At 35.3% G+C, this 12,768-nt stretch overlaps 1 protein-coding gene across 1 annotated transcript; it reads right to left on the bottom strand.

Annotated features, from left to right (window-relative positions):
- Nucleotides 1-11,335: 11,335 nt before the first annotated feature.
- On the bottom strand, nucleotides 11,336-12,315 carry LOC133337958 (uncharacterized). Its single transcript, XM_061546156.1, has 2 exons — nucleotides 12,251-12,315; nucleotides 11,336-11,842 (listed from the first exon to the last, which is right to left on the bottom strand). The coding sequence occupies exons 1-2, from the start codon at nucleotides 12,311-12,313 to the stop codon at nucleotides 11,336-11,338; spliced, it is 570 nt and encodes a 189-aa protein (XP_061402140.1). The 5' UTR covers nucleotides 12,314-12,315.
- Nucleotides 12,316-12,768: the final 453 nt, after the last annotated feature.

Here is a 12,768-nt window from a genome sequence, read left to right as displayed (position 1 = left end):
GATTAGAAGCACTACCGATTAGTTGAGAATTTGGAGCTGACGTAGTTTGCGGTGTGCTAGCATTAACGACGACAGGAGTTTCAGAGGAAGATTTCACCGACTTAAGATTGTGAATCTTTTCATTGATCTCAGACAAACAATCAATGAAACTTAGGTTTGACGATTGGTACTTCGAATCGGCAGAAGAGATTTTCTCAGATGTTGTACCCTCTAGTGTCAACAAATAGTCAATACACTTGTCGTAAGTGTCTTTGACTTTAGACCATAACTCTTGAAGTTCCGAGCTTTGAATTTCAAGGCTGAAAATCGTATGACTTTCTGGCTTAAGCATATGGTACGAGGCAATAAATTTGACCACATTATCTGAAGCACGAATAAATTGTGTCAATGGAGTGACCGACATGATTTTATAGAAAAACAAACGATAGCGAAGCAAAAAAGTCCAAAAAAAAATCTATATTTTTACTATTTGAGGTCGACTAGAACCGATTGTAGGGTACACACAGTCGAATTTGCAAAAGGATCGATGAAAAAAGAGGAAATATAGTCGATAGGAAAAACTAAAAACAACAAACTTTGTTAAATTTACAAAAAAGGAACAAAAATAGACGAAAATAATTTGAAAATCGCAATTACCGACAGTAGGGTGCACGAAATTTCAAATTATGCTATAATTGTACAGACAACTAATTTTTGATGTAAATGTAAATATGTATTTTTTCGAAAAATATATAAGAAATTTATTAAAATTGCCCAAAAATAGTTTTTAATTAACCACAAAGGAATGCTTTGAATGCTCTTGTAAAATGCCGAAAGTAGGGTACTTTTTATTAAAAAGTCCAAAAATCTACCATAGACCAACAAATATAACAACAATTTTTTATAAAATATTTTTTAAAATATTACTTATAAAATTTTAAAATTTTTTACTTCGTACCCACTGTGCAGTGGTGAATAACGAATACCGCACAAAAGGGAATAAAACACAAGCAGTGTTGAGTGAGCGGCTAACGCACAACAAACAGACCAACGACAACGAACCAACAGAGATGTGTGGGGAGAGCAAGATCTTGTTGGTACGTTTGTTTGTTAGTCGGCTCACACTAAACAAGGCGGCTGGAATGGGAGAATGATATTTGTTGTTGATATCACACGATCAACAAAACAACGAGAACGATCCAACAGTGAGAGTTGGTGAGATGGATATGTTGTTGGTATGATTGAGTGTTAACCAACAGACGCTATAAAAAGGCGCGTGGAATATTATGGTTATATTTATGCAAACAAACGAGAAGAGTGGATGCGATATTAGAATTGTTGGTAGGTTTGAGAATAACAAGGAAAAGTAGAAAAAGGGCAAGAGTAGTATTCGGATTGTTTTTAGTGCTTTTTCTCACTAGTGGCTAGCGGAGTTAACGAGAATGCGGGGGTGTATATGTAGCAATTAGTGAGAAATAACAAATAAGCACTACACAACCGATCACTGGCAAACAAATTATGGCAAGAGTATGAGACAATGTGTGGACTGTATATTTAGGGAAACACGCGTTAAGGCAATTGTAGGGCGACCAGTACGTGACGTAGCGAAATAAGTAGCAACAAATGGAATATTTATTTTTTTTGTAAAGCGAAATGTAAAAACGAAAACATTCGCGGTATGCTCAATATTAAGAAACTGAACTACGTACCTTTGAGTTTATGATGTTGTTTGTGTATGATGTTTTTGATGATTTTGGTGACTTATGCTGATGATGAGATGTTGTGTATGGTGAGGGGTGATGATATTTTTCTCCTTTGAAATAGCGAAAAGTGCGAAATTGTTGGTAGATTATCCGACTTGATGGGATCAAAATGCAACAACAATGCTAGGAAATATCCGGCTCGAACGGATCAAACTGTTGGCGTGATACCGATGAGGGGAGAAAAACCAATAAAGAGAGAAAAACAAAATAAAACAATTTGGTATTAGAATATATTTTCAAACTTTATTTGGTAAGTTAAGGAGTTTCGAATGAAACAAAACTTTACCTTAATGCGTGCGTGCGAGATCGAAAGCTAGATTGCAAGTTTAAACAACGAGAGTTTGAAAGCAAGTTTAAACAACGAAAGTTAGAATGCAAGTGAGTCGCGGTGAGCAAATGTAGCGTAAACAAGGTCGAGATCACATCGACGACCGTAGCACTGGAAAGTCCTCTCTGCATCCGAACTGAGCGAATGTGACTTCTAGGAGAGAGCGTAGGAAAGAGCGGATACTCTCTCCTACAATCCGAACCAGGCGAATGTGACTCCTAGAAGAGAGCGCAGAGAAGATTCCCCCATTGACTCAAATGAGTGGCCAATTAATGTGAATAATAATTGGTATGCTACGGAAGGGGTGAACAACATATCGAACATATACATTGTCGTAAACAATGTATCGAACCTAAACAGTTATCGTTATTTATAACTGACAGCTTGTTATTCCTTTCATTTCCTTATATCGAGTTTTAACCAGTGAGCGGAGCAGTATAGTCGGACGGGGCCGACCATACGATACCCTACACAACTACCATGGAGCTCAAATTTTCTGCGGATGTTTATTCCGAGCCTGGGCAATATTTCGTGATATTTGCACCCTCTTGCCCGATTAGAGGTCCTAGCTCCCCTTCCTCACACTGACATATTTTCCGAATATTACGAGTATTCAGTACAGCTATTGTCCAGATTCCCTTCACCGTGGGTTGTGTTGTGATGATCGGCTTTCATTTGAGGTCTATAGATCGACTCGAAAATAACATAAAAAAATTAAGTTTTCGGTCCACTTCATTCCAAAATTTATATCTGATCATCAGCGAAAATTATAGGCGTTGTCCTTGACCATAACTGGAACCTCATGGAACATTTCAAAGCGATCAGCGCTATAGTTCCGCTCAATAGAGTGATAATGGGTTACTAAATAATATACGAATACGGAGATACTTGTAAATATTTAGGTGTAACTCCCACATCCGAGCACATACAACAATATAATTGGTATCAATTTAAAGGTCAACCACTCATCTTGGATATAATATCAACTTCTTGGGTCTATGTCCTTCAGTGGTATATATATACGCTATAGAATACAAATTTTGTCATTTTTCACACAAAAGTCAGGGTCCATTTAACCCGCTAAATATTGACCGATCTTTATCAAAACAGGCATGCTTATTCTTTGGCCCGATCCCCTTCTCCATGCAAAATTTCACGATGTTCGGGCCATTATTGCGGCCTCTGGAGCGACCAGAAAAACCGACAAAAATTTAGTATTTGGTCATCCCCTAAATATTAACCGATCTTTTCCAAAAACAATAGGGGTCTTTATTGGCCAGAACCCATCCTACATGCAAAATTTCGTGAAGATTGGTCCATAACTGTGGCCTGTATCGTGTTTACAAATTATAATGGACAGACGGACGGACGGACGGACACACATGTCTAGATCGACTCAGCTAGTCGAGATATGACGATCGGTATACTTAAAGGTGGGTCTAGGACCAATATTTCGCGGCGTTACAAACATTTGGGGCTGCACAAAGCTATAATACCCTGACAACATAGTTGTGTAGGGTATAATTTAAAACTGTCGAAATGCAGCTTCTTAATGACAAAACTATTTATAGTTAAGATGCAGACTTTGTCTCAAATATGCATTTCATTATCTGTCTAGATGTCCAAAAGTAAAAGATATGACCTTGAACATCATTTCGATCTACTTAATTAATAAGTCATTGTTGTTGTTTGTTTTTCACTATAACTCAACACTTTACACTTTATTTTGAAAACCAATGCCATTGCGATTGAATCAAATCAATTGAGAGCAAATGCTCTTGAACGCTCAAGCTCTTCTTGGCCAGATATTTTGTAGAAACATATACTAAATACTCTTATGGTCGAGTATTTAATATATGTTTCTTCAAATATTTTTAGACAGCTACTACTACTGTCACTACTCCTAGGATGTTTGGCATTAAAAATGTGATATATCAGCCCACGTTCCATACCTCCAACATAGGTTTTTCTCTCAAATTGGCTGTAATTTGGTACAATGGATTCACATAACAGTACCACCACATCCCCACACTAAACATTATTATTATTGGCCCAAGCCGGTATTTCTTGAAAATTTTGGACACATTTTTCAACCAAATTGGGTGTAATTTGGTATTTTGTATTCTCATCTTGACAGTCGATGAGATCTCACTTATTATATATATATAACGGTAGCTCCTGGAGCCGATGGGTTACCAGCCGAACGATTCAAGACTGGTCAGGAGCATGCACCAAATGCTGGTCAGGAGCATGCACCAGCTGATTAGCACAATTTGGCTAGATGAATACATGCCCACTGATTGGAACCTCAGCATCCTGTGTCCCGTGCACAAAAACTAGACTAAAAGAATATATGTGCCAACTATAGAGGAATAAGTCTCCTTCCCATCGCATACAAAGTGCTATCCAGTGTGCTGTGTGAACGATTGAAGCCAATGGTCAATGACATCATCGGACCATACCAATGCGGCTTCAGACCTGACAAATCCACCATTGACCAGATTTTCACTTTGCGCCAAATCCTGGAAAAGACCCACGAAAAACACATCGACACATACCAACTATTGCTCGACTATAAAGCCGCATTCGACAGCCCTATCCGTTCAGAGGTGTTTAAAGCCATGTCTGTCTGATTCAAAGAAGGTTTGCCAAAGGTAATATGTACAATGTGCAGAGTTTGGATTATAATATATGAACTCATTTTGAAAATGTTGACCTTGACTTTGTGGAGGAGATACCAGAAGTAGCGGGCCAATAAACAACACCTTTGCCAAAATTGTTAATTTGTTTAAAGTTTAGATATACGCAAAATTTTGAACATTTGTGGGGTATGTACCAGAGGGAGTGGTCGGATTGAAGACGGGAACTTTAACTTTCAGGTAACTATTTTAATATGAACAAGTGAAAAAAGCTTTAAGTTCAGCCGAGCCGAACTTTGGATACCCCTTTGTATATTGAAAGGTACTTGAAATTGAAATATAGAAAACATATCAAAAAGTGGACCTATACCGATAATTCTACAAACGACTATTATGTACACCAAATACAATTTTCAGCAATGGGGATGTTTCCTAAAATCTGAAAACCCCAAAACGTGGACTGATACTGATAACGCATGGTAGGGTATAAAATCCTCGAAAAAACTAAAGGGGGAACAATATTGATTGAGCTGGGAATTAGCGACTATTTGGGGGCTTTGCGTATTTTTCCTAAAATCTGAAAACTTCAAAACGTGGACTGATACTGATAACGCATTGTAGAATATAAAATCCTCGAAAAAAACTAAAGGGGGGACAATATTGATTGAGCTAGGAATTAGCGACTATTTGGGGGCTTTGCGTAATTAATGACCCATATAGCTCAATTGCGAACTCAATATTATAGTTTAGTTTATGGGGGGAGATGCCTAAATTCTGGTCGCTATATCGCTCATTTGCTGCAAGACAGGCATAACTTAAAAACGTGATTTTCAAGTCAATGATGTTCCCTACAATAGACCTCATGTTGTGTAAAAAATTCATATGAATATCTCTTACACACTCTGTTTGAGGCACCATTAAAATGAAACTGGATGAATTTTGTACGTTGTGCAGAATGTTATGTCAATTTGAAAAGCATGAGAAGTTTAATGCACAATTTACTTTAAATTGGACGAAAATATATATGGACGCTATATACGAATACAAACAGATTTCAACGAAACTTGTCACAGGTTAGGTTAAACTAATTTCAGTTCGTTTTGTTCCTATCAGCCATAAAGTGGGTCTTTGGTGCACCATTTACATTAAATCGGACGAAAATATATATGGGAGCTATATCTAAATCCGAACCGATTTTCACCAATTTCAATAGAGTCTTTAGCCCGTCCTTGGGCCAAATAAGTGACCTATGCCAAATTTCATCCAAATCAGATCATAAATACGACCTGTACTTTGTTTACAATTTAACATCTACAGACGGATGGACGGACATGCATAAATCGACTCAGAATGAAATTCTATGCATATTCTCAAAAAGAACCATGTGTCTATCTCGTTTCCTTTTGTCTGTTACAAACATATGCGCAAAGACATATTACAATGTACCACAGTGTGGTAAAGGCTATAAACAGGGGTTATATGGGGACTACCCATAAAAGGGGGCGAATATTAATAATTTTTGGTAGGGAGATTTGTTATTATATACGACTACAAAATACCAAATTACAGCGAATTCGGTTGAAAACCTCGCTAAAGAACCCCAAAATACTGAAAATGGGGGGCACATTTATATGGGGGCTACACGGAAAAATATAATCTGAATACGTAAGCACCTGTTAATATTTAAGTGCAACTCCCACATCTGAGTACATACGACAATATAATTGGTATCAATTTAAAGGCCAACCACTACTCTTGGATATACTATGAACTTCTCGGGTCCGTCAGGATAAAATATATACGCAATAGAATACAAATTTTGTAATTTTTCACACAAAATTCAGGGTCCATTTGACCCGCTAAATATTGACCTATCTTTATCAAAACAGACATGCTTATTCTTTAGCCCGATCCCTTTCTTCATGTAAATTTTCACGACATTCGGGTCATAATTGCGACCTCTGTTGCGACCAGAAAAACGGACACAAATTAAGTATTTGGTCCATTTCATCCCCTAAATATAATCCGATCTTTACCAAAAACAATAGGGGTCTTCATTGGCCAGAACCCATCCTACATGCAAAATTTCGTGGAGATTGGTCAATAACTGTGGCCCGTATCGTGTTCACAAAATATAATGGACAGACGGACGGACGGTCGGACACACATGTCTAGATCGACTCAGCTAGTTGAGATATGACTTACTTAAGGGTGGGTCTAGGACCAATATTTCGCGGCGTTACAAACTTTTGGGGCTGCACAAAGCTATAATACCCTGACAACATAGTTGTGTAGTGTATAAGTACTAAATTAAATACAAATTAGTCGAAAAGAACGCTCAAAGACCCCAAAATACCAAAAATTGGAGGGTACCCTTACATAGGGGCTACCAGAAAAAGTGGACCTATATTTATAATATTTAGTGGGGAAACTTGGTACTCAATAAAAACTCAAAGTACCAAATTTCAGCGTATTCAGTTGAAAAATGCGCTCAAGAACCCCAAAATACGGAAATGTGGTGGTAGCCTTATATGGAATCTATGCCTAAATGTGGACCGATATAGCCAATCTTCGAACTTGTCTTGTCTTTAGACAAAGGACGACTCAATGCTAAATTTTTAAACATTTATGCTGATTAAGAATACATGTACGTTATACGAGGGAAGTCTGAAAATTCTTAGCCTAGTACAAAAAGGGCGGTATAAACCGAAAAAATAAGTGTTTTGGAAACTTCCATCTCTGTTATGAACACATGTTAAATTTGGTTTCGATCTGACAACTCCTTCATAATCTCAACCAGGAACCCGTTCGAAATATATATGGAAGCTATGTCTGCATCTGCACCCATTTCAACAAAACGTAATAACGTAATTCTAGTCTCAATTTGATACATTGTGCAAACGTTCGTGTCAATCGGACAAACATTAGCAGTTTGGTGCACCATTTACCTAAAACCGGACGAAATTTTATATGGGAGCTATATCTAAATCTGAACGGATTTTTACGAAACTTTGCACACATCAGTATAGGCTGAATTCGGTACGCTGTGCCAAATTTCGTGCAAATTGAATTATTTATAGAGACTTTGGTGCACCATTTACCTTAAATGGGACGAAAATAAATATGGGAGCTATATCTAAATCTGAACCGAATTTTCACAATTTCAATAGGCTTCGTCCTTGGCCCAAATAGGTGACCTATGCCAATTTTCATCCAATTCGGATCATAAATGCGACCTGTACTTTGTTTACAATTTAACATGTATAGACAAACGGACGGACGGACATGCATAAATCAACTTAGAAAGTGATTCTATGCATATTCTCAAAAGGAACCATGTGTCCTTTTGAGACACATTTCCTTCGTTTCCTTTTGCCTGTTACAAACATATACACAAAGACATAATACCCTGTACCACATTGTGGTGAAGGGTATACAAATTACGGATGCATTTTTATTTGAACACCTGTCCCTATTCGATGGAGTTGCCAGATCGAGACAATATTTAACAAGTGTTCATAACAGAGAGCCTTTCGTATGGTCGGAAACGATGAGTTATTCCTCCGTACTATGGTAGAATGTATAAAAAGGTAAATGTAGGATTAAGAGAGGTGATAGCTGTTTTGTTATTAATGATATATACAGATGGAATTTTTTCATAGGTTTATTTATTGGACTTTGGATTTTAGCTGTATGACGATCATTGAGATCTACAATTTGCATACACACATTCATATAAATACATATAAAATATTTTGTGTGGAATTTAATATTAATATATATTACATTTTATATTGGCCATGAAAACGGAATTAATTTTCAATCTGTTAATAATATTAAAATGTGCCATAAAAAATTCAAAAGCTTTTCTGATTATAGATTTTGGAAATAAATATTACATTTTTATATTGTTTTAAATTATAATGTTTATATGAGAAATTTAAATACAAATAACCTCTGTCATTGTGTGTCTTTTGAATATAATATTTTGGCATATCTACCAAATGACTTTCGGATATTAGAGGTAATACTAAAATATAAAAAATACGTATATTAAATGAAAAAATCAATTGTATTGAAGTATCTTATATGAACACATTTTTTATAATATTTTTATATGATGTATTTCAAAAACAATTTATAGCCACAAATATTAATATTCCATTGACAAAAATTGGGTAGACTCATTATAAAAAAATCTGCTGCTGGGACAATCTATTGTACATATCTAAGGCACTAATTACATTATAATTAATAAATAAATGATACAAACAAATATTACAACACATAAAATTATGTAAATTATATTATTGGACATTATTTTTGTGTAAAATCATTGACAAACAAAATCGTACGTATAATAAAAAGAACTTACGCAAAACTGTAAATATATTAAATCACAATACTTAAATACTTCTGCAATCATTATAAATTATTTTATAAAATATTTTAGGCAAGATATATTAGGGTGGATGTTCGAAAAGGAAAACGTTAAAGACAGTTTCTATTATAATAATAGAAGTAAGGAAATTTAAAATGTCGGACGGGATCGACTATGTTTTACATCTTACTACTTTGGGTATATCCAAGAGATGCTTCTAAGATTATTATTATAGGGTACAAAATGTTCGAATCAATCGGAGTTTAAGGCACCATTTAAATTGAATCGGAAGGAAATTGGGAGCCATATCAAAATCTGAACCGATTTGCACCATTTTCAATACAGTACGTCCTTGGACCCAATATATGAGCTGTTCATCTTACTCGAATCGAAAGTGATTCCATACATATCCTCAAAATTAACTGTGAGTTTCTTTAGCAGGTTACAAAAATATGCACAAAGTCACAATTCCATGTATCTGTCACCAATAAAAGTGGACCGATACATTTGGGCATAGCTCTCATATAACCATGTGCAATCTCGTTCAGTTCATTAATCGTACGAACTAGGTCATTTTGTTAAAAATGAACTAGGTCGTTCACCTCGTTTAATTAAATTATATCGTTCAAATAGTCCCACAGTTAAATTGGTATTGAACTGAGTGACTATTTGAACGTTACTATTTGATCATCAATGGTAAAGAATGATGACCTTTAACAATCATTCGAACAACCTGACTATGTAATTTTTCCACTTTTTTAATGGGTGGTGGCAAAAACTGCAGTTGTCCAGCTCCCTTCTATCCGTTGTCTTTGTCCGTCTAGCTATGCTTAAAACACTACTGCAGTATTTGTATTTGGTCTTTTGAGCACCGCATGTCATGATGGACTAATTTTCCGAGTGCCTTTTTTTAATTTATCAGATTTTACATGAAATTGTTCTTGTTTGACGCCCTTCAGTTGTTCAAAGTCAGAGCACCCCTGAACGACACTGAAGATGTAGAATAAAATTCTGTCTCGTTCATTGAGCAACGCCGTTCACTGAGCGTTTGGAAAACAAAATCGTTCAATGAACGGCAATAATAAACATTGAACTATGTCGTTTATTCTTTCAGTGGACTTGCTCGTTCAATTGAACTATGTCGTTCACGAACGACACCGGACTACTCTCATATAATTTTAGGTTCTGAGGTAAAAAATCTCATTGACGACTGTTTGGTCTAAGATTATGGAAAACCTCATATAACTCAAATTTGAGGAGTTTTAGATGCGTTTTTTGTAGATATATTTGAGTCGTTTATTTTGAAAGTGTTTTAACCCTTTCAGTGTAAAAAAAATTTTGTCGGAATAAAAATCTAAAATTTTGTACTTAAAATGATATGAAGGCACAGAGTTTAGAAAAAAAAACAATTCTTATTTCAACCTTCGGACAGTTTTGTCTGTCTTTCAGCAAAAACAAAGACATCAATTGTAACGGTACATAGGATAACCGAAAAATTGCAAAGGAAGAGAGTAATTTTAAATGTCGAATATATTGGACAAAAACACTTAAAGGGTTAAGTCCAAAATTTAAAAAATCATATTACGTTATAAATTCTATCATGTTTAAGGGCACAAAGCCACAAATAAAATTAATACAGTCGAATTCGAATAAGCAAATGCCGGTTTATCGAAAAATCAGTTAATTGAAACTAAAAGTTTTAAACTAATATTTCGGATGAATTTTCAAACACTTTAAGAGAAAAAATATAATTTTTGTAAGGGCGACGAAATTTATTAAATGTCTATGAAAAAATAAGTTCTTATCCAATTCACTTTATAATATGATTTTTAAATTTCACGATTTTTCAGATATCGATTGATTTTTCAGATATTTAAGCGCAACGACTTTCGCTTATCCGAAGTTCTCTTAATTGAAAATCCTGCTTAAGAAAAAACAATTTTCTGAAATTAGCCCTTTTCGCATAACCGAATTCGACTGTACTTAAATATATCAATGTTAGAAAAAATAAACGACTCATATATCGGTTTACGTATATCCTTTAAATGTTAGGTCATAACCGTGCGTCTCGCCACGATTCTGTATTATTAGGTTTAAAATTTACTTTTTTAGTTCTCCTCTCCTTCTTCTAATATAACATCCCATATTGTAAACTGCTTTAAAACATTCTTGTTTTCTCCATCCACAAAAACATAAAAATTAAAACAGAAAAATCTACAACTATTAGTATACGATCATCGACCTATTACGCTTCAGTTTCATCTTCAATGCCCTCTGCCAATTCTTCAGGTGATCTTAAATCGATGGCAAACTTTTGTCTCGCCGGTGTTATTTTATCACTATCCTCCACAGTGTTCTCCTTAACACGCCGAGAATAATCTTGGAAGGCAGCAGCCAGAGCATATGTTAATTTACGTGCCATTGCTCTGCTATCACAGACGAAGGCATGCACCTCATACGGATGGACATGTGACTCATCCTTTACCACAATCATAGCAAATACTCTGGTATAGACTAGATCTTGTACGCCATATGATATCGTATCGATCGGATAACTCCAACTACTCACACCTTGGACTTTCGGTGAGATAATTTCGATGCTTACACCATCGGTTGAGACTTTCAGTTCGCAATGGGGCAAAGTTTTGTTGGGCGGGAGATTTTTGGCCATACCAACCATTAGGTCAACGGGACGACGAGTGTATTTGATGCCCCACAGGCCTCGGGCAATTTCAGAGCCAATATATTTCACCTAAACGTCAAAAACAAAAAAGAGATAGAAATTAGAAATTTTAATTAAATATTGTTATAAATAAAATATCAACGTGTGTAGTAAAGAGTGCACAAAAAAGAAAAGAACAATTAAATGTAATAAACATATTTTGGTTACTGTTCGCTTCGTTTAATGGCCGGAAGTAAAGTACCACAATATAAACCTGAGTTGTCATATAATTTTAAAACTTTATGTCACTGTACAAAATCAACCAATGTTGGTAGCTTGGTAGTCATGCGTAACCAGTGGACTAAATTAATTTCACATTAGAATAGCAAAAAAATTAAACATGGCTATGACACGTTTTTCGCTTCTCTACTCCATGTCAAAACATGGAAATCATGTATTGTTTTTTTTGTAGTTCTAATTATACAACAATTTACCTACCTTGAATGTAATGGGTAGATCTTCTATAGCCACCTGGGTATCTGCATCTGTGTTTGAAGCCATTTCCTATGGAATGAGTTGCTGCTTAGGGGGAATTAGTTGTGGGGAAGGGCGACAGTGGGGTTGATGGATGCGATAAAAGTTGGTATTACTATTTTATGTTTTTTTTCAGCTCTCAATTGTACACATTTGTAATAAAACTTTCCGTGTTGTGGCTTTCCAAATTCTAAAATTATATGAAAAATACGATTTTAACAAAATTATTTAAATTTTAAATCTAAAAATAATGTAAATATTATTAAATGAAGTCATCTACATGTTTATTTATTAAATACCTTATTTATATACACTTATATGATGGCGGATACCCCATAAAGTATATATTCTTGATTGGAATAAATTCTATGTCGATTTATGCGTGTTCGTATGTCTGTCTGTTAAAACCACTATAGTAATCACAATATTGGCTGTAATGTGGTAAATTGGCTGTAATGTGGTAAATTGGCTGTAATGTGGTA

The sequence above is a fragment of the Musca vetustissima genome, unplaced genomic scaffold, assembly GCF_032173495.1.
Source record: "Musca vetustissima isolate MV318-11 ecotype Yass unplaced genomic scaffold, APGP_CSIRO_Mvet_v1 utg117906, whole genome shotgun sequence".
In the NCBI taxonomy this organism is placed as follows: Eukaryota; Metazoa; Arthropoda; class Insecta; order Diptera; family Muscidae; genus Musca; species Musca vetustissima.
This window is presented reverse-complemented; position numbering and strand designations above follow the sequence as displayed.

Excerpts from the sequence above, each read along its gene's own strand:
- LOC133337958 (XM_061546156.1), bottom strand. The coding sequence starts at position 12,313 with ATGGCTTCAAACACAGATGCAGATACCCAGGTGGCTATAGAAGATCTA. Across the intron at positions 11,843-12,250 it reads ATCTACCCATTACATTCAAG|GTGAAATATATTGGCTCTGA; the intron begins GTAGGTAAATTG and ends TTTGACGTTTAG.